Source organism: Brachyhypopomus gauderio, chromosome 6 (genome assembly GCF_052324685.1).
Source record: "Brachyhypopomus gauderio isolate BG-103 chromosome 6, BGAUD_0.2, whole genome shotgun sequence".
Classification (NCBI taxonomy): Eukaryota; Metazoa; Chordata; class Actinopteri; order Gymnotiformes; family Hypopomidae; genus Brachyhypopomus; species Brachyhypopomus gauderio.
The window spans coordinates 2,041,435-2,063,975 of NC_135216.1; the positions used below are offsets into that span (position 1 = coordinate 2,041,435).

General features: G+C 40.5%; 2 protein-coding genes across 23 annotated transcripts in view; both read right to left on the reverse strand.

Annotated features, from left to right (window-relative positions):
- Positions 1 to 4,039: 4,039 nt before the first annotated feature.
- lrrc71 (leucine rich repeat containing 71) lies at positions 4,040 to 19,019 on the reverse strand. Of its 15 annotated transcripts, none has more exons than XM_077008101.1 (17): positions 18,732 to 19,019; positions 18,466 to 18,504; positions 18,235 to 18,366; positions 16,684 to 16,803; positions 15,039 to 15,114; positions 14,865 to 14,939; positions 14,472 to 14,540; positions 14,128 to 14,317; positions 11,166 to 11,249; positions 10,332 to 10,406; positions 9,988 to 10,101; positions 9,506 to 9,593; positions 9,051 to 9,130; positions 5,392 to 5,415; positions 4,859 to 4,970; positions 4,694 to 4,782; positions 4,040 to 4,450 (listed from the first exon to the last, which is right to left on the reverse strand). In XM_077008101.1, exons 2-17 carry the CDS (start codon positions 18,500 to 18,502, stop codon positions 4,328 to 4,330), a joined length of 1,488 nt encoding a protein of 495 aa, XP_076864216.1. In that variant the 5' UTR covers positions 18,503 to 18,504; positions 18,732 to 19,019; the 3' UTR covers positions 4,040 to 4,327. The 15 variants fall into 15 exon arrangements, 10 of the variants coding, with proteins under 10 accessions (XP_076864216.1, XP_076864214.1, XP_076864212.1 ...); XM_077008099.1 differs by having other exon boundaries at positions 14,128 to 14,287; positions 18,677 to 19,019; XM_077008097.1 differs by having other exon boundaries at positions 18,677 to 19,019.
- A 428-nt stretch (positions 19,020 to 19,447) lies between these two features.
- The window catches only part of ash1l (ash1 (absent, small, or homeotic)-like (Drosophila)), a 34,569-nt gene continuing 31,475 nt past the window's right edge, over positions 19,448 to 22,541 (reverse strand). For all 8 annotated transcript variants that reach the window (XM_077008096.1, XM_077008088.1, XM_077008093.1 and 5 more), the window contains one exon: positions 19,448 to 22,179. In XM_077008096.1, coding sequence (XP_076864211.1) covers positions 22,088 to 22,179 — 92 coding nt within the window. In that variant the 3' untranslated portion in view covers positions 19,448 to 22,087. The remainder of the gene's footprint in view (positions 22,180 to 22,541) is intronic.

The following is a 22,541-nucleotide window of genomic DNA, read 5'->3' on the forward strand; positions in this document are numbered from 1 at the left end:
CAGTCTGGATTTAGAGCTCATCACAGCACTGAAACAGCACTAACTAAAGTATTGAATGATCTCTTAATATCCTCTGATAAAGGACACATTTCGTTTCTCATACTGTTAGACCTCAGTGCTGCTTTTGACACCATTGATCATAATATTCTACTTAATAGACTGGAGACACTCATTGGCATAAGAGGTCAAGCACTCTCCTGGTTCAGGTCCTACCTGACAGATTGTTACCAATTTGTGCTAGTAAATAACGAATGCTCTGAGCATTCTAAAGTAAAGTATGGTGTCCCACAAGGATCTGTACTGGGCCCCATATTATTCTCATTATATATGCTACCACTGGGCACTATCATTCGTAGGCATGGTATTAGCTTCCATTGCTACGCAGATGATACTCAGTTGTATATATCTTCTAATCCAGATGATACCACCACAACTCTCAAGATTGAGAACTGCGTCCAGGATATTAAAAACTGGATGGCGTCTAATTTTCTTAAACTAAATTCTGACAAGACTGAGGTACTGATTCTTGGTCCTAAAGCTGTTAGAAGCAATTGGGCTGATATTCCCCTTACCCTAGATGTTTTTTCAGTAACACCAAAATCTACTGCAAAAAGTTTAGGTGTCACTATTGATTCTGATCTTTCATTTGACGGACATGTATGCAATGTCACTAAGGCTGCCTTTTTCCATTTACGTAATATCGCCAAGCTGAGACACTTACTTTCATTAGCTGATGCAGAGAAGCTAGTCCATGCTTTTGTCTCGTCGAGATTGGACGACTGTAATAGTCTTCTAATTGGATGCTCTAAACAGTCCATAATGAAGCTACAACTTGTACAAAATGCCGCAGCTAGAGTCCTAACCAAGGCTAGGAAATTCGATCATATTAGTCCCACTCTCGCTGCACTACACTGGCTGCCGATTAAATATCGCATTGAATTTAAAGTTCTCCTGTTAACCTATAAGGCGTTAAATGGTCTTGCCCCACAATATCTGAGTGAACTCATTGATTACTACAACCCATCTCGCCCTTTGCGCTCCCAAAATGCTGGATTTCTCCTAGTTCCAAAAATTTGTAAAACTACAGCCGGAGGCAGAGCTTTCTCTTTTAAAGCCCCTCAATTATGGATTAGCCTTCCAGCTCCAATCCGAGATTCTGACACAGTTCCAATCTTTAAATCTAGACTTAAGACTCACCTGTTTAATCAAGCCTTCAGCTAACATTCCCCTTGTAAGGTGTAGGGGCTTGGGGGCCCCCAGACGTTGAGATTTCTGGTGATCTGAGATGTTGATGCTGTCATCCAGCTGTGTCTTGGCATCACTCTATTTGTGACTATGACTTGACTGGAAAGCAATGTCTCAGTGAGCCCTCATGCCTGTGGTCACCTCTGAACCCCTCCCTTTAGTTATGCTGCTATAGATTAGTCTGCCGGAGCCACATGCTCATCACTGGCACGTGAGATATGTACATTTAAATCAATGGTGGTTTAAATTCATGTCCACTCAGTCTGTATTGTCTATCTTCTTGCATGGCTCTACCCATTGGATACAGGCACCTGCAGGCACCTGGGGGATGGTCTGGCTGCCGGTGGATGTGCTGATGCCGGGATTCACCTGGTGAGTAACACTGCAGTCGGAGCCTACAATACCAGCATCACTGCTCCGACGCGGAATGAAAGCCTGGCGTTCATCAACAGACATTTACAGTGACAATATCAAAACCCAGAACTTTCAATTCTACCTTTTACCTAGTCTGATTGTGTGAATTGTGTGTGACTTGTGTATTTGTGTGTTAACGGGCCGCCCAATGGAGGATGGGTTCCCTTTTGAGTCTTGGTTCTCCCGAGGTTTTTTCCTATTCCCCACCATCATAGGGAGTTTTTCCTCGCCACTGTCGCCCTTGGCTTGCTCATTAGGGTTCTGGACCCATTGTATTGTTAACCTTGTAAATCCTGTAAAGCTGCTTTGCGACAACTTGAGTTGTTAAAAGCGCTATAAAAATAAACTTTGATTGATTGATTGGTTCATACACCTTTACAAGGTGAAATTAAAGCATTTATACATGTGTATATGTGTATGTATATGTGTGTATGTGTGTGTCTCTTTTCTCATCTGCTGCTTCTTTCTAATGTTTTTAGTTATTTAATAATTTATTTTAAATTGTTGGTGATTTATTCTAATCATTTTTAGTTTTATATAAACTCTTGTTGCTTATTCCCTTGTAAAGTGTCCTTGTGTGTCTTGAAAGGCGCTTATAAATAAAATTCTATTATTATTATTATATACGTCACTTTCAAGGTCCATTTCAATATTTTCCAGCACGTTAAACTTAATTAAATTAAATATTTATACATATATTCGAAATGATCCGAAAAAATGTGCTTTTTAATCACATTATTTAATTGTTGTTTATTTTCAAAACGCCCAATCTTAACATCTTCACATTCTCTCATGTTTCGTCCTAGAATTACAAGAGGCTCGTATTTGTTAACGTAATACAAGAAAACTGTTCATTCAGATGGCTATTTGTTGTGAAACGAAGTAGTTACAATTTCAAACATTTTCAAGTATTTAGCCTAAATTCCAGCACTTTTAAAATCTGAAACAAAAAGCAACATTAAAATTGGTCAGGTAAATGTTCCTTCCCCTGTTTTTGAGGGGTGTTTCTTTATACCAACACACATCGTTTCAGAGAACACTGCACAGAATGTGACGCGGCAAGTATAAGTGCCTCCTCCATTCGCGGAAGTTTGTGATTATTGTTTGTGTGGCCCTCTGACACAATTCAGGTTTCTCATGTGGCCCCTTGTAAAAATTATTTGCCCACCCCTGCCGTAGTGTGTTTCCTGTTTTTTGATTCCTTGCCTGTTACTCGTGTTTCCTTTTTGTTATGCCTGTGTACGCCTGTTTTCCGGACTGCCCTCCCATTATGACCCCAGATTGTTTCAGCGACTCCGACGATGGTATGCCCTTGAATAAATCTCGCTCTTCTCAGCATTTGTGTCCGTCCTCTCGCTCCGCAGCGCAAGCTGCGTCACAGCACTAATGGTCAAATTTAAATAATTTAATTAAGATAAATGTAACAATCTTGTTCTCAGTGGAAAACAACAAAAACAAACGAATAATAATAATAACAAAAATGAGGTCACAGAGGGTACCTGCTATCTAGTGGCTTTTTGGTAGCAGCAATGTGCAACATAAAATAAATAATAAAAAATACAGGAACAGTCAGGTAGAAAATACTAGAACAAATAGAGCCTTAACAAACTAAACTCTATCCTACAAAATTTCTTAAAAAACAATTTCTTTAGTGTCTTCATACATGGAGGACAATACTTTAGTTGTAAGATGCGACCTTATACTTTCGCGAGTGACCGTAGCGCGAAACTGCGAACGGCAGAGGCATTTATACTTGGCGCGTCACATTCTTTTCAGTGTTGTCTGAAACTATATGTGGTAGTATAAAGTATAACCCCTCAAAACAGGGGAAGGAACATTTACCTGACGAATTTTAATGTTGCATCATTCCAGGTTTGAAAAGTGCTGGAATTTAGGCTAAAGAAGGCTACTTGAAAATGCTTGAAACTGTAACTACTTTGTATCACAACAAATAGCTGTCTGACTGAACAGTTCTCTTGTATTACGTTACTTTGATTAGTGTGGGTGCTTGCGTAGCGGGAGGGAGGGATCGTCGATCCTCTTTTTGACTTTGAGGCTCGAGATTGTGACATAATTTCGATCGATTTCGATTAAATATCGAAATCATGACACCCCTACTAAATTCACTCTAAGTTTTGCTTAAGGGCACTGTACATTTTTATAATTAAATTATGATATTCAATAGAAAAACATCAATATCTACAATGTAAAATTATATGCCTGTATCACATTAATGAAATCCTTACCTCTGTACATCTTTTGTGCAGGTTGGGATTTTGTTTTATTATACTACAACTACAGTTTTACTATAGCTATTGTTTCATTTTTATTGGTGTTTTAAAATTTATGTAATTTGAGACTTATAGACAAATCATAAGCGCACCCTTTGACATGGCATGTTTATTTAGTACAGATATCCATCACAATTAATAAAAGTTTACCTAATGTTGAATCCAATATAGATTAACTGCAAAAAGAAACTTAAAGAAATAATACAATTCTTGTGATTTACTTAAAATATACCTGTTGCACTGAACACACCCATAAATCCATAAAAGGCTAATAAGTTGGGGGTAATGTAATAAACTTGATTACCTTACATAGTCACAAATAATAAACCTGTTAATATTATTTCTCCATACTGAAATAAATATAAGCTCACACTATGCTATGCTGCCTGACTTTGATCATTGTCCACATGATCTGAACCAGCTATGTTCAGAGGATCTTTCAGTGACATCACTGCCTGTATCTTCAGGAAGGTTTCACAGTCTGGAGGGAAGCTGTTCCTCTGAAGACAAAATAATTAGAGTTTGGATTAACTCTCTGAACACAAACTGAAGGGAATAAGACTTGATCTCCAGTATCTATTCAATCAATTGAAGCAGTATTCAACTAAATAACATTAGCCTCAGTAGTTGTATGTCCTCTACTACTCTTTTCTATTTCGTTCTTTCCTTCTAGCTCAATGACTCTCTCTCTTCTCTCTCTCTCTCAGCAGATATATAGTGGTCAAAAACCCTACAGAACTCACACTGAGAGACAGACGCAGGAGACCGCCTTCCGTTTGGGTTCCGACAGAAGACAAGAACATGTGAAGAGACTGTTCAGTGAGTTTATTACCTGCATGCACAGGAAAGGAGAGCGTTAATACCAAAGCCCTCAAACATATACAAAGTATGAGCTGAGCGAAACTGACCTGATAGGTTGAGAGAGATAAGTACTGCATTTCCCGGATGAATGACTTTGCCATTGACGTGCCAAACACCAGGGTCCAGCAGAGGGCTTAGTGTGTCCACCAGTTCTTCTGACTTGCCCAAACATGGAGACAGAGATTTATTTGCCAAATCACCTAGGATGTTCACATTAACACCATATATTTGTTAGTGGTGTCAATTCCAGGTTCATAGATTAAAAGTCCTCACCAGGATTTTGCTCAAGCTTGCTAGATTTTCTAATTAGCAATCCAGGTAAAATTAGTGGAATCAACACAATCCAGGAAGCCTGAGCAAAATCCTGGTGAGGACTTTTAATCTATGAACCTGGAATTGACACCTCTAATATTCGTACATTATACATTTGTACACCATATATTCCTTATTATAGTATTCATTGTTATAATAAATACTAGTATCTCTACACCATAAATTGCAGCCATTTACATCAACTGAACAAATTATGAACACACAGAAATGTGTAAGTTGCTCTTCCAAAATATAGATAGGAACATACCTTCTGCACAGAACTGCTTTTTTCCTACAAGGAGGTAATGTGGAACCATAGTACATTAATCAGACAATATTAACACCATGCCTCATTAATCAGACAGTGTGTCTCATTAACAATTAATCTCAGCAATCATCAGCAACTCCTTAGTTTCGGGTCATGTATCTACCGTATTCAAGATGGCAAGGCTGGTACCAATCTTGAAAAAAGCAATACTTGACACCTCTAATATGAACAACTACAGACCGGTATCACTTCTTTCTTTTCTATCAAAAACTCTGGAACGAGCAGTCTATGACCAATTATCTCTCTTCCTCACCCAGAACCAACTCCATGATCCTAATCAGTCTGGCTTCAAACGGGCACACTCAAAATAAACGGCTCTCACAGCAGTGACCGAGAAGCTCCATGCTGCCAAGGCTAACAAGCTATCATCGTTTTAATTCTTCTAGATCTTTCTGCAGCCTTTGACATTGTAACGCAGGGCGAACAGATCGGTACACATTGCGCTAGAAATTGAAGGGGAACGTGAACCCAAATGCCGTATGAAACCAAGAGTAAAATAAGCTCATCACTAAAGCCGTGTGAGTGATTAAATACAACAGAGAAACCAATCTGCATGCACATAAAAACACACACACACGCAGAAGCAAAAACGAAACCTAAAGGGGCGCAAAAACTCAACGCGTAAAAAAGAAAACACGACCGTAGCGCTCGGGGAAAAAATCCAACAGGAAACAACGTGGAATACTCAACACATGAAAAAAGAAACTCAACCGTCTAGGCACGGGAAGAAAATAACAAAGGCAACAGAAAGAACGCGGAAAAAATACAACGCGTGAAAAACGAAACTAAGGACGTCAGGGAAAGACTGACAGCAGGCAAAAATGCCGCAACAAAACAAAACAAGATAAACAAGATAAAAGATAAACTGATAGGAAGTAAAAAGCTGGAGGTAAACTTGAGGGAGGCCAGTAAGCGGCGCAGGAGATAACACTCGAATAAGTAATAGTAAAAAGGCAGAGAAGAGAGAGTGAGAGAACGAGTAAAAGTAAAAAAAAAAGTAAAAAATTAAAATTAATTTATATAGCACTTTTCACAGGCACAAGCCACAAAGTGCTTTACAACGGAAAATAAAATAAAATAAAATAAATAAAAAACACAAAAACACACTATAAAACAGAAATAAAATACAGTGCACAAGGTCAACGGCTGCAACCTCCACCACTAATTAAACGCCTGCGTAAAAAGGAAAGTCTTCAGCTGTTTTTTAAAAGTATCCACAGAGTCAGCTGATCTTAAATGTGTAGGAAGTGTGTTCTACAGTTTTGGAGCAACCACCTTAAAACGCTCGGTCTCCACGAGTCCTTAGACATGAGCGTGGCACAGACAGTAAACTCAGGTTGTTTGACCTGAGTGATCGCGATGAAGTGTAGGGGTGGAGCAGGTCAGCGACATACACAGGAGCTGTGTTGTGTAGTGCTCTGTATGTTAAAGTTAAAATCTTGAACTGGATCCTGAATTCTACAGGAAGCCAGTGTAAGGATTTTAGAATGGGTGTTATGTAAGACCGTCTGCTTGACTTGGTCAGTAACCTCGCTGCAGCGTTTTGAATTATCTGTAAACGTCCACGAGCTGATACACTGAGAGATGAAAACAAGGCATTACAGTAGTCTATGCGAGATGAAATAAACGCATGGATCAGCATTTCTAGATCTGCTGTTGAAACCATAGATCTCAGTTTACTGATATTTCTCAAGTGGAAGAAACAGGATCTTGACAACTGTTTAACATGAGAATCAAATGCTAAAGACTGATCGAAAATAACTCCCAGATTTCGGAGGCTAGAGTGGACAGCAGAGGAAAGAAGCCCAAGATTTTGCTTAATTGTTTGACTAAGCCTTTCGGGAGCAATGATCAATACCTCAGTCTTGTTGTCATTTAGCTGTAGGAAGTTATAGGAAATAAGTTATATAAGTTATAGTTGTAGGAAGTAACGAGGGACCGAGAGACCAGAGAAAAGGCTGAGAACGCAACGGGACGAGACCAAAACTAATCAGCAATGATCCGTTTCTCAAAGTTTCCTTAAGAAGCCTTCAGACAGCTGAAACGGATCATTTCTGATTACGTCCCGCAAGTCTAGGACCTACTCGGGTGCCTCTTGTGGAGGTAGAAGGTGTGGCATCCGAGCCTGCCCTGACAGACATGGTCAACCACAATATCCTACTCTCTTGTTCTTTTTAGTCTCAGTGTGACTGGCTCTACTTGGAAATGGTTCCAGTCATATCTTGAAGACCGTTTCTGTCAGGTAACATGGAAAGGATCCACATCCAATCCATGTAAACTTTCCACTGGAGTCCCCCAAGGCTCAATCCTAGGCCCTCTTCTCTTCTCTTTATATACTCGTTCCCTTGGTGACATTATTTTGTCTCATGATTTCTCTTATCATTGCTATGCTGATGACACCCAGCTAATTCTTTCCTTCCCTCATTCTGACACCCAGGTTTCTGGGTGTATCTTGACATGCTTGGCAGATACTGCTTCATGGATGACTGCTCAACACTTGAAGCCCAACCCTAGCAAAACTGAGCTTCTGTACATTCCAGGAACCCCAACCCACACAATGACCTCACAGTTTCCTTTGAGAACACCTTGTTAACACCGTCAGAAACTGCTCAAAGCCTGGGTGTAACGTTGGACAACCAGTTGTCCTTCTCAACAAATGTTTCAAAACTGACCAGATCCTGCAGATGTCTCCTCTGCAATATACAGAGAATACGACCCTTCCTTTCACAGGAAGCTACTCAACTGCTTGTGCTGTCTCTAGTCATCTCAAAGCTGGACTACTGCAATTCCCTACTTGCAGGTCTTCCTCTATGGGTTATCAGACCTCTACAACTAATTCAGAATGCTGCAGCATGACTGGTCTTCAATCTCCCAAAGTTTTCACATGTGACTCCTCTGCTACGCTCTCTTCACTGGCTTCCAGTAGCGGCACGCATCAGATATAAAACCTTGATGCTTGCTTACAAAGCCAAAACGGAGTAGCCACTCCCTACATGATGTCCATGGTCAAAAGCCGATCCGTACAGCGAGCACTCAGAATCTCAAGCCTAGCTCGACTTGAAACTCCACACTTAAAGTCTCATGGATGACAAAGATCCAGACTATTCTCTGTCCTGGCTCCAAGATGGTGGAACAATCTTCCATTAGCTGCTCGGACTGCAGAGTCTATTGCTGTCTTCAAGCGTAGACTGAAGACTCACCTGTTTGTTGAGTTCTTAACAGAGCACTAACTCAGCAGATAGCACTTGCCGTTGTTCTTAAATTGTATGTCTGTCTATGGTTATTTGTGCTTCTTGGTAAACGTTTAACTTGCAAAACACTAGGTAATGACATTGACTATGGTAGTTTAGTAGTAGTCTGACTCAAGGGTATCTTGAATTCTGACCTATCCGTATAATTACATAGGATTAATTCTGTGATCAGATGCAAAGCACTTTGTAAGTCACTCTGGATAAGAGTGTCTGCTAAATGTCGTGAATGTAAAATGTAAATGTAACAAATTTTTTACTTTCTGAATATGTGTGAATGATCAAAGTGACAGAGGAAGTGGCAGGACCTCCTGCTTTATGACCTGAGGCTTTCTCATCAGGGTTTCTTACCTCCTGCTCTGTCTCTGATGGACCCTTGTCCTTCCCACCTGACTTGCCTCCTCGGCCACGTGCCACTTTAGTGTCGGAGCCTGTGATCAACAGCAAAAGTTTTTAAAAAGTAAACTATTGTTTTATGTTGTTACTGCAAGCACAATCCAGTACTAGTCAAATATTTGGACCTGACTGAATATATCTTTTCACTTTTTATAAAATGTAGAAAAATTTGTGTTGGCTTTTAACTAATCTCAATCATAAGGATCCTAATTTTAATCTAATTTTAATCACAGTCAGTCCCTGTATTTTTCATCTAGAGTCGTTGGGTACTCTGTTGGCCTAGCCCCGTTCCCAGTGTCCTGAGGGCCCCGATGGCTGCACACATGAGGCAGGTGTGCTGCAAGATGGCACACAACAAGTGCATTTTCTCAGGGACCCTCAGCAGTGTTGCTGTATCTAAGCCCCACAACCTTTTTTGGCCATCTTGTGCTCCTCTTTCTTTGCCACAGTGAGGCCTGTTTGACCGGTTGCTGACCTCTCATCCTTTTTGACAGCATCCTGCAAGGGTCAGTTCATATGAATACGAACAGTTCATATGAGTCAGTTCATATGAATACGAACAGTTCATATGAGTCAGTTCATCTGAGTATGAACAGTTTATATGAGTTCATATGACAAAAATGCTGCTACATACTGTACCAAACCTACACAACAATATAGTTGTAACCTAGTCAGCTAAATATACAATGAGGTATTAGACAAACAATCTCTGTATTTTGAAGATATATATTCTATATTTTATATTCATATGATCAGACTGGAAGTAGGGGTTTGCATTAGAAGAACACCCTTGTTTAAAAGAACATTACATTTTTAATTTTACAACAGTCACTTCAATCAGTCTGCCAATAAGAGCTCATTAGACTGAGGTACAGGGTCAGTAAGAATGTACCTTCTTTTTGGAGGGGGTCTTAGAATCCTTACTGATGTTGCACTCTATTGAAGAACTGCTGGGGATGGAGAGAGGACAGTCGCCTTTACAGTCTGCACCAACCTCTGGAGATGTCTAAAAAGAAAAGGAGAGAGTAAGGGAGAGAATGAGAGAAAGAAAGACTAATTGAGCAAGGGAAGGAAGAATTAGAATAGTTTTCTGGAGGACAAACTACTCAGACTAACACAATCAGGATTTTACCATGTGCTAAAATGCAACTGATGTGAAAGTGACAGTGATTGGAAATTAACTTGGGTTTAGGAAGTAATGACAATGACAGTGTAAGAAGCTATATGAGTCCTTACCAACTGGTCCCTCTTGAACACCTGCCTCCTTCTCTCAACTATTTCTTCATGTGTCAGAGTGAAGGGGCCAAGGACCTGGAGGGCATGCCAGTGAGACTTGGTGAGTGTGAAGGAAAATGACACAGGCTGTATCTTCTCATGTAAAGTTTGAAAACACCATGATCTGGAAGCCAGTAAGAGGAATGGCTTTCCTCTGGAGTCTTTTTTCATCATTCTTGCTCTAAAGCCAGATTTTTGTAAAGCTGTTGTATGAAGTAATATACAAATAAAAATGAGCTTAACTGAATCTTCTTCCGTAGTATGTGTTGACACAGCTAGCCACTAAGGGTTGGGGACTCAAGTAGGTCAAATTCAAATTAGGTTAAGTAAGTAAAATCAAATTCATATGTTATTAAAAAATATTTTAAAAGGTTAGTCAAAACGTCATATTCATAATATTCTCATTTTCCCTTAAATGTACCCATGTAATCTAAGGCAAGCGTTGTTTGTCTTTTTATTTTATAAAAGACCAGTAAGTCATTTGATGTTGACAAAACAGTGTGTGACAAATAGCTGTATGCAACTGCATTATGAAACTGACATTTAAAGCAAGAGCTTTAAAAAGATCAGTGTCTTCAGAATATCTTGTGAATCAGCTGGAAGGGGACAAAGGAATCAACTCAACAGCCATGTCCCCTTGCATTCTCCTCCACAGTGATGTCTAAGATGTCACTGGAATTTGAATTTGTGTCATAGCTGTAGAGCTCTTCCCATACTCTATAAAACAACTGCTGAGCCTAACAAACTATCCATGCAAACTCTTTTCTGTAGAGGGGAGGAGATTGAGAGGTGCACCTCAGCCAGGTGGGCTGCCCCTTCATCTCCTATGTGGTTGTTGGCCAGAGAGAGGCACAATAAAGAACGGTTGAGGCGAAGACCCTGAAAAAAAAAACAAAGAAAAGCCAAAGCTCGCGAGATGGTAAATAAACTCCTGGATGTAGTTCACTAGAAAGTAAACAAAGTCCTGCATGCTTGCAGGAGAAGATAAACTATTATTTACACTCACAGTCCACTTTATTAGGTACACCTTGCTAGTACCGGGTGGACCCCCTTTTGCCTTCAGAACTTCCTTAATTCTTCGTGGCATACTGTAGATTCAACAAGGTACTGGAAACATTCCTCAGAGAGTCTGGCCCATATTGACATGATAGCATCACGCAGTTGCTGCAGATTTGTCAGCAGCAAATCCATGATACAAATCTCCCGTTTCACCACATCCCAAAGGTGCTCTATTGAATTGAGATCTGGTGACTGTGGAGACCAATCGAGTACAGTGAACTCATTGTTGTGTTCAAGAAACCAGTCTGAGATTAATCGCGCTTTATGACAGGGCATGGTATTCTGATGGAAGTAGCCATCAGAAGATGGGTACACTGGTCATAAAGGGATGGACATGATCAGCAACAATACTCTGACCATGGTAGATTGTGGTGTTGACACAAGGCTCAATTGATACTAATCATGGAAAATATTAGTATCCCCCACACCATTGTACCACCACCACCACCAGCCTGAACCATTGATACAAGGCTGGATGGATCCATGCTTTCATGTTGTTGACGCCAAATTCTGACCCTACTATCCAAATGTCACAGCAGAAATCGAGATTCATCAGACCAGGAAACATTTTTCCAATCTTCTGTTGCCCAATTTTGGTGAGCCTGTGCGAATTGTAGCCTGTTTCCCGTTCTTAGCTGACAAGAGTGACACCCAGTATGGTCTTCTGCTGCTGTAGCCCCTCCGCCTCAAGGTTCAACGTGTTGTTCAGAGATGCTCTTCTGCGTATCTCAGTTGTAACAACTGGTTATTTGAGTTACTGTTGCTGTTCTATCAAGCTGTTCTATCAGCTTGAACCATTTTGGCCATTCTCCTCTGACCTCTAGCATCAACAAAACATTTGCGCCCATAGAACTGCCACTCACTAGATATATTCTCTTTTTTGGATCATTCTCTGTAAACCCTAGAAACCCTTGTATGTGAAAATCCCAGTAAATAGGCAGTTTCTGAAATACTCAGACCAGCTCGTCTGGCATCAACAAGAAATGCCACATTGTCACTTAAATCACCTTTCTTCCCCATTCTGGTGCCCAGTTTGAACTGCAGCAGATCGTCTTGGCCATGTCTACATGTCAAAATGCATTGAGTTGCTGCCATGTGATTGGCTGATTCGAGACTTGCGTTAATGAGCAGTTGGACAGGTGTACCTAATAAAGTGACCGGTGAGTATATTCAAATTTCCGTTTACTTAGTTTTAAAAGAAAACCACACAATACAGAAAAAGCTATAGAGAAAACTGAATAGATTTACAGTAAATGACCATAACATCAAACCTCATTTTACATTGCGCATGTGAAAAATATAGGCCAGCATTTCTAATGTCCTGTAACAATTCACAACTGGGAGACAGACGCAAATGCGAGAGGTAACTCAGTTTATTGAGAGAGACACTCTGGGCCTCTTTGAGGCTAATCGTACCACACAGGAGCGGCGAGGCATGTTCAACACGAGACAACACTGACTTGGCGTAGAACGTACAGTAAGACTCGGAGCCTCGTGTAGGCCAACAGTACTGACCCAGTGACACTACGCAGAACACAACCAATAAACAAAAAACACATTACACCAGCAAGAACACCAAGACTCACACAGGCATTGAAAACAAAACAAGAAGCAAAACTAAATAAAACCAAAAGAGCAAACACACAGGAATACATCTCAACTCGATAGGACATACATCTAACAAACCTGAACCAGACACAACTAACCGAAGTATCCAAGACATATCACCACAGCTAAGGAGAGACACGTATGCAAGACACTGATAGAATAAAACAACAAACAAAACTCAACTAACAAACAAACCAAGGACAAAAGCGATCAGCTACTTAACCTAATCCTTGGTGGCAGATGTTTAAGAAAGACTGAAACAACAAACGGGTACGACTCAACAACCAAGGACTAAGAACAAACACTAACCCAACTAGACAGAATAAGGTTTACCCACAAAGGAGAAGCAAGACTACAGCACAGATAACAACCAGAATGACTCCCCACCGGGAGATCCAACATCAGGGAATATAACCAAACCAGGGTATCTGCACATTTTTAAATCTCAAATTCAATGACTCTTAAGACCTTTTTAATACCTCTCACAAGAAAAAATAATACTATTACCGGGGATGCAGGTGTGTACATCGTTGACGGGGGGGGGGGGGGGGGGGGTGAACAAAAATTGTTGACGTTGTTGAGGCCGTATACTCCAACGCTAGGAATCTAGCATTAGGACCCTGGAGCGGTTATTTTCTGCATTAGTGCTAGATTTGGCACAGTTCACATCGCGCCAGAACAACTGAACAACACACACTAATAATAATTTAATGCCTCCCCTCATAAAATTCCAGACATTTTAAGACATTTTTAGGCCTTGAATATGGAAAACTAAATTTAAGACTTTTTAAGGACCCGCGGGTGCCCTGAACCAAACTTAATCAAAAGACAAACTCAAAACAGCTGAATGACTTCAGTGAGTGAGCTACGACAGAGGGCGGGGCTACCACTACGTGAAGGTGAAACTAAAACACAAGAAACAGAAGGAACAAGTGAGGAAGACGTAACATGTCCTTAAGTAAACCCATGGTAATCCTTTCTAATGTTCTTAAATAAACCCGTGGTAATAATTTCTAATGCCATGGTAGTCATTTCTTAATGTTCTTAAATAAATCAACAGTAATCACGACGCTGCATCACAAGCTTTCACCTGTGCAATATGAATGGCCCCTGCATCGCCTATAGAGTTGAAGGCCATGTTGAGTGATAGTAGGGTCTTGTTGGCTGTGTGTGCCGTGGAGAGGGCTGAGCCAATCAGACGTGCTCCCTCCTCTTCTATACGATTGTTGCGCAATGATAGGTGAGATATCCTGGCAGTAGCAGAGAGCAGTACTTGTATGCTTCAAAAGCAGAAAAGAATGATGTGTATGGCTCAAAAGCAGAGCAGGCTAAATGAATAATGAATAATCCCTTGTTCCTTTCTATGGAATCATGTGATCACTTAACATGTGAGTTTATTGTTTATGGCAGACAGCAAATGCGAGAAACACTTACGTGCTGTCCTCTCCAAGTAAGATATGGTAGCCCAGTCCTGGAACTAGGTTTCCATCCAAAATGACCGTCCTGCCATAGACAAAATGAGGGCAAAAAAGTTTTTTTGTATTGCATGTTAATGCAAAAACATTAATAATGTAGTGAAGGACATTTGGTCCTTAGGTTTTCCTACTCAATTAATATGTTCAGGGGTGGGTTTCCCGAAATGTTCGTAGCGCTAAGTACTTCTTAACCTTGTACGTTTTATACGAGGTTACGAAGTACTTAGCGCTACGAACGTTTCGGGAAACCCACCCCAGAACTACAGGGCGAGTGAAAAAGGCTGTTTTAATTACTGTATATGCATAATCGATGTACTGCTTAAAGACTTCAGTCCTGCCCTGCTTCAGTCACCTGAGGTTTGAGCACATAGTGATGGTGTTCTTCAGGGAGGTCAGCGTATGATCAGTCAGTCCAGCACGCCACATCCTGTGAAACACATCAGAACATCCATAACATTTACTATAACAGTGATAATAGCATGACTGGTAAAGTGTTCTCGTCTCATGCCAATATTGCATCACTCACTCTAGGCTGTGGAGATTACTGAGGGATGGTAAGGTCTTACGCAACACTCGAGCCATGACATCATCCACCCGCCACCCTAGAAAAGAACGCAAATCACATCCATTGATCTTCATTTGAAGATTGTGAATTACAGTAGGACCCGGGAACCCGACGTTAATTTGTTCTGGGCAACATGGTGGCTTGGTTGTTAGCATGTTTGCCTCTCAGCACTGGGGTCTTGGGTTCAAGCCCCTATCTGAGTGGAGTTTCCATGTTCTCCCCGTGTCTGCGTGGGTTTCCTCCGGGTCTCTGGTTTCCTCCCACAGTCCAAAAACATGGAGGTTAGGTAAATTGGCAGTACCTGACAAATTCACCCTGAGTGTGTGTCTGTGTCTCTATGGTCAATAAAAAGTAGTGTCTGAGTGTGTGTGTGTGTTTGCTTGTATGCCCAGTGGTGAATGGTGCTCTGTCACTAGGGTCTGTCCTCTCTCCCCTTCATGCACCCCATTCAGTCCCCCAGGGGGCTGTGGCTTCAGGTAGAGAGGTTTCTGGTTTCCTCACACAGTCCAAAAACATGGAGGTTAGGTAAACTGGCAGTCCCTGACAAATTCTCACTGTGTGTGGTAAAATAAAAAGCAGTTGTCTGAGTGTCTGTGCATGAATGTGTGTGTGCTTGTATGTCCAGTGGTGGAGGGTGCTCTGTCCCTAGGGTCTGTCCTCTCTCCCCTTCCTCTCTGCTATATAAGTTGAACATTCATTCCGGAAGGAGCATCGAGAAGCAATGCAATCAAGTCCCGAATCAATTTTCCTCATAAGAAATAACTGAAAATAGATTAATCTGTTAATTAAGTTGAATTCCAATGCTAAGTCCGTCAAACGAATGCCTTTTTCATAGTTCTCTATTATCGCCTTTTTCAAATTTATTCTTACCATTTTCTTCTTCTGCTTTTCTGCTATTGGGACCCATGTTTTTTGTCTAAAACAGTACAAAAAACACAAAAAACAACAAAAATACAGCTAAAGCTTGGAACACAGCCTCAAACTGGTTTAAAACCCATCGAACAACAATGCCAGCTAACGCCAATTAGCAGCATGTGACCAAAGCATGAACTGTATTTTGTTTACAAAAGTCACATGAGTCGGGTCCGATTCCGAAGTTTTTATTCTCAAAATTTTGCATCGAACTCCAAATTTGTCGAGTACTTTGGCGGTCGAGTTCCGGGGTTCTACTGTACCATGCTGAAATTGCCATATTGACATGGTCTGCACTGTTTCAATTTGCTACCCACTGAGTTCAGGATAAGGATCTGATTTACAAGAGACATTTATCATACATGGTATAATCTTAGTAACCGACAACTGTACACCAATAACACATAATGTAAAAGGGTTATTTTAAGGGGAAAAACATTTATTAAATTTATTTAAATATTTTAAATTATAAGATTTTTTTATATTAGCTGTGTGTTTGTATGTTCAGATGAGTTATGTTGGCATTACAATTTGACAGCATGCAGCATCTATTGCTTTTAGATGGTTAAATGTGCACAGTAGTGGTCTGATGCTTTGTTACCATATCGCTCATAGTGACAAAAATAGGCCTCAAAAAGTGCTAGGCCTCAAGACTGTGTATGCTGTAAGTGTAAGTGTATAGCAACTGTCTTACCAGGCACACTGACTTTCTTTACACTCCGGGAGTCTCCATTCTCCTTCTCTATCTGAAGGTATGGTTCTGGGCCCCATGTTGTTACAGGACTTCCAGAGGTGATCTGAGTTGGACTACTCTCTAAACAGATAAGTGGACTGTTATTTTAATATATTAACATGTGTTAATACACTGGCTTCCGATTAAATATAGAATTGAATAAAAATATCTTCTGATGACCTATAAGGTGTTAAATGGTCTTGCTCCACGATATCTGAGTGAACTCCTTGCATACTACAACCCATCTCGCCCTTTGCATTCCCAAAATGCTGGAGTTCCAAAAATTAGTAAGACTACAGCCGGAGCCAGAGCTTTCTCCTTTAAAACCCCTCAGTTATGGGATAGCCTTTCAGCTCCGATCCAAGATTCTGACACAGTTTCGATCTTTAGATCTAGACTTAAGACTCACCTATTTAATCAATCCTTCAGTTAATATTCCCCTTGTAAGGTGTAGGGGCTTGGGGGCCCCCAGACGTTGAGATTTCTGGTAATCTGAGATGTTGATGCTGTCATCCAGCTGTGTCATGGCATCATTCTAGTTGTGACAATGACTTGGGTGGAAAGCAATGTCTCAGTGCGCCCTCATGACTGTGGCCACCTCTGAACCCCTCCCTTTAGTTATGCTGCTATAGATTAGCCTGCCGGAGCCACATGCTAATCACTGGCACGTGATCTATGTATGTTTAAATCAATGGTTGTTTAAATTGATATCCACACACTCAGCCTGTATTGTATATCTTTTTGCATGCTTCTAGCTAAGACGATTCCATGCAAGCACCTACAAGCACATAGGAGATGGTCTGGCTTGCCGAGGTTGGATGTGCTATTGCTGCAAGAGGACGTGCTAATGCTAGCTCCTACCTGAGGCTCACCATCTACACTGAAGGGACTGTGACTACTTGGCCTGGGAACTAGGACCACAACTATAACTATAGAACTACATTTGGACCACAATTATGGACTTGTGTTAACGGGCCGCCCAGTGGAGGATGGGTTCCCTTTTGAGTCTTGGTCCTCCCGAGGTTTCTTCCTATTCCCCACCATCATAGGGAGTTTTTCCTTGCCTCTGTTGCCTCTGGCTTGCTCATTAGGGATCTGGACCCATACGATTATAAAGCTGCTTTGTGACAACATGTGTTGTAAACATATATAAATACATTTGACTTTGACTTTGAATATATAACAAATTTGAAACATAGACAAAAGCTCTTTTGCATTTTTACATCTTAACCTCATTTCCTTCTAGATTCTCCACAATGAAGAGAACAGCCAGATATTAATAAATAATGCCACAGAAATACATACAACACTGCAAGGGACAGATAAAAGCTCACTGAAGCTGTTGTCATAACAATAGGCATTCCCGTGTGTAAGTCTAATATTAAAAATTATAAGTGCACAATATGGAATTAATTTATTTAATTTTAGTGTATCTGTGATTAAAAATGTGGTTACATAAATATATAAATATTATGTGAACGAACGAAAAAAATTACGAGTACCACAATATACCCATTGCTCTGTCTGTAGATGGTGATGTTGCTGTTGGCTGTCTCAGCCTCACATTTGGGATGTTCCTCACTCCAGCTAAAGCACACAGCTCAGGGAAGTCCAGCTCCAAGCTGCCCGAGCACCGGTAGTCATCTGTGAAGAGTGAACAGAAGCACTGCTGAGTATGACCATGCTGGTGCAGACCGAGTTTAAAACCGCTGCTATTAGGGGAAAAAATGCAGGAGGTTGTACCTATGGTTTGGGCTGCGCCTTGGTCTTGTAGGTTCATCCCTGAATAACAGTATCAGGAACACACCTTAAGCAAAATGACCATTCTGTACTTTAGAAACTAACTATAGAGTAAAATAGAAACAATCAAATAACTTCATTACACTTTGAGGACAACTGAAAATGTAACCTAAATCCAAAGTAGGTCTGTTATTTTTAAGCTAATTCAACCAACCTGCAGTCTTTGAAATCTCATCCTCAAACCCAGAGTTTCCTTTCTCCTTACTGACCTTTTCACACCGCTTTTTCATTCTTTGTCAGTTGTGATTTCTTATGGAAAAGAAACAAGTGCTCATATATTCTAACCTTGTTAGCTTAGCTGTCGAGCTAGAGCTTGGACAAATATGTATGTTTAATTGTTAGAAGTTGCTAGGTATAACTACTGTCATTTAATGTTGATGATTTGATATGATGATATGCTCCTGGTTTTATCTATCTAGGTTATCTTCAGGGTCGGTGTTGTCATACTTTCTCTGCTAACCTAATATTTCCATCATAGTTTATGTCGCACGGATGGCGTTTCAGTGTAACCATAACAACACTAACAAAATAGATCGATCTCTTACGTTTTGGCGCCACCTGCCGACTGACTGCGTGATCGCAGCGAGACGGCCATGCAGTGAGACCATGACCTCATCTGGACCCTCCGATGGGAGCAAGATACCAAGACTCATACCACAAACCTTACTCCGCATACACTTGTGATGTTCATGACTTTTTAAAAACAATAATTATTTGCTGAAATGAACATTTTGTATATCGTATCTTGGAAAATGACTGAAGACCTTTTTACCAATTTATGTATTTGTTGTCTTAGCTTGTAAATTGCAAATAGGTAATTAAAAACCATGTAATGAAATTTTAACTGATTGAAGGCCACATGTCTGACTTGATATTAATGAGAAGTGTTTATGGATCATTCAAATAATGGTACACAATGTAAATGTTCTATTCAATAGTTAAAATTCACTTTATTTGCAGATGTATTGACTATCCATACAATTAAAATATGCTTTGACTGTATACCTTGAGTATCAATAGTTATGACCTAGTAAAGAACTATCACATGATTCTTGGCTAAATGTATGAGCAACAGGCAGGTATATTCACAACAATGTAGTGCTTTTTATTAAAAAACAAACAAACAAAAAACCCAAATAGAATATAAAACAAAAAAGTAAAAACCAACAGCATTTTCATGACTTTAGAATCATAATTACAAACTTTTAACCAGAGTGGAAGAAGTTTTGACAAACTGTACACAACACAAAATGTCTGTCAGTCTGTCCATATACAAGACTTGCATGTTATTTTTGTGATTGTCTAAAAATAACTAAACAGATCACACAAAAACACACAAATACAAGAAATACAAGCATCATAATTATGACCGCTATCACAAAAAACGGAACCCTTTCCCCAATTTAAAGGAAAACAAGGAAAAGGAGATTAAGAATATGATATTCAGCTGGCAGCTTTTTTTCTTTCAATCATTTTCCAAAATATTATTTTTACATTTTTATGTTGGTTTGTTTTTTTAGTGTTCAACACTTTGCAGCAAAAAAGGAGGAGTAGCCTTTTCTGTTTCCCCCTTCAGAAGTAATAACAATAATTATATAATAATGTTAAAATTAATAATTACAATGACAGTTGTCGGGTCTGGGGTTGCTGTGATGTCCTGAATGCCTTCCACAAAGTCCATCTGACCACCATCTTTATGTTATTTCAGGTCATGGGCTATATGTGATTTCAGCTGCTTTCTTCTGTCATTGACTTCAGAAATTTCTGTAACGTTCGTCAGCCAGTTCCTCCTCCAGCCTCAAGCTTAAAAGGACAATTATATCAATACAAATGGCATAATAATAATGATAATAGTAATAATAATACATTTAGGGTTGAATCCTGTACAATACAATACACAAAATCCATTATCAAGATATTGCTTTTGGAGACATCTCTCACATATTCCCGTCTGTATATATATATACATAGCTTGGCACTATACAACTTCCTCTCTGTCAGTTTTTATCCATCTGTTACTCTCCCTGTTTTTGCTCTTCGTCCATCTAAAGGGCGGGGGAATCTGTCTGAAACAGCTGATTGGAGGAGGGGTTGTGGTACGGTCAAACAAAAAAAACAATAACAAAACAAAAAAAATCACACCAATCACAATTGCTTTATAAACATCAATGGCAACCTGAAACATGATAAAAATAAAAGAATGTCTAAGCCCTGTCCCTTCCTACTACTGAACTTCCTCACTGGATATCTGACATCACAGGATACTTTATATCTCATCAATTTTGTCGATTGCTGTCAAGCCCTTAATGTATTTTAATCTTTCAGACATTTTTTTCCAGACAGGTTACATACACTTAGGGCAGTACTCAAACACCTCCCCCACCCCAACACACACACACACACACACACACACACACACACACACACACACACACACACACACACACACACACACAGGTCAAGACCATGGCATTCTAAGGCATTACAGCTGACCTCAGTGCGCCCCCTATGGTTAGAAACCTGTTCTGCTGGTGAATCAAATGCTCAAGAACAGGCTAGGGCTGGCTTCTTGACATACCACCCTCTCCGCTTTCAAAGACAGAAGGTAACCGTCAATCTCTTTCTCATGTCCCGGTTTGGAGCTTGCAAAATAAGGAACACCCTCCCCCACCCATCCTAATGCAATTACAGTATGACAGAAAAACAAACAAAAGATCATTATACTTGTTTTGCTTTTACCACACAGCACTGTTCAATACTGAGTGAGTGTTAGTGTCTCATCCATACGTCTCCGGGAGCAAACTATGTCCATGTTGTTTAAAAAAGAAAAAGAAAAAAAGTGCAGTTAGCCGACGCTCTTTCTCTCCGCCGCTGTTCCCTCCTCTCCACTCCTCCCTTGCTCCTCTCAGTCCTCAAGCAGTGCCTGTGTGCGCTACACTGCACCTCCTATGTTGCTCCTTTCTCTTCCTTTCAGTTCTCTGTAAATGTGGGCTACACAACAGTCTTTCCCACTACTGACCACTAAGGGGTGCCAGACTCTTAAATCTGACTCCATATCCAATCCCTGCCCGATCCATCCACAGAGGCCTCCGACTGTATATAGTACCGTGCGTCGCCTGAAATTGACCTCTGGAGATGCTTAGAAACCAAAAGACCGTTAGACGACAGTTCAGTCATAGTTCATTTGTGAGTCTGTTTGTATTTCAAGGCTTCAATTTTTTTTCTTCAGTTTAAAGCGCTTGGAGTTACATTTTCCTATGTTTATTTGACACTTGAGTCTTTGCATCGTACAAGGTGATATCAGAATTAATTCATTGCTGGCAAAACCTCATGTCCTGTGCACTACTACACTAGTCTCTCTTTAAGTTCTTCTACAGAGTGCACGCAGGAGAGTGGGTGCACGAAAGGGAGAGACTTCACCCCACGACACTCTCTCATTCCATAATTCCTCTTTCACTGTTGTGTCTGCTCCTGCATCATTTGTTTAATCATTTTTTATTCAATTAAAATTTTTTTGCTGTGCAAGAAAGAGGCAGATTTGATTGCCGGCCAGGCCGCGGCAACATCACTTCCTGCTCACAAAGTCGCTGGGTCCGAGAGTCCGTCTGCGCAGTCGTCGGCCCGAACCCTCCTCCAGGAGATAAGTCACGTCTATAGCTGAGGGAGAGACGGAAGATGGCTTTAGTCCGCTGAAAGACCACAGGGAGCACCGCTCAGGGCCACTCCAGATCCAGCACAACTCAGCTGACCCAACAGACACGTGCAGCTGGAATCACTTCATTCTCATACTTGTTAGAGCAAAACACACAGTGCAACCGTCAGATTCCAAAGAAACAAAGAAAAAGAAAAGTTATTACACCAAGTCTCTGTTTCGGGAGACAGACCTGGAGATCTACGGCCCTGGACAGTTTAGATACAGCACATCTGGCCATACTACATAATCGCTAGCGAAGGCCTTGTGATGTGATTCAGGTGTGTTAGATTAGGACTGGATGTAAACTGCAAGGTGGTAGACCTCC

What these genes read in the sequence shown, in the direction of transcription:
- lrrc71 (XM_077008097.1), bottom strand. Translation starts at nt 18,752, where the DNA reads ATGAAAAAGCGGTGTGAAAAGGTCAGTAAGGAGAAAGGAAACTCTGGG. An exon ending in AAAGAAAGTCAGTGTGCCTG is followed by an intron (nt 15,115 to 16,683) that starts GTAAGACAGTTG and finishes GTTCTTTTCTAG; the next exon opens with GGTGGCGGGTGGATGATGTC. An exon ending in AGTAATCTCCACAGCCTAGA is followed by an intron (nt 14,940 to 15,038) that starts GTGAGTGATGCA and finishes TGTGTTTCACAG; the next exon opens with GATGTGGCGTGCTGGACTGA.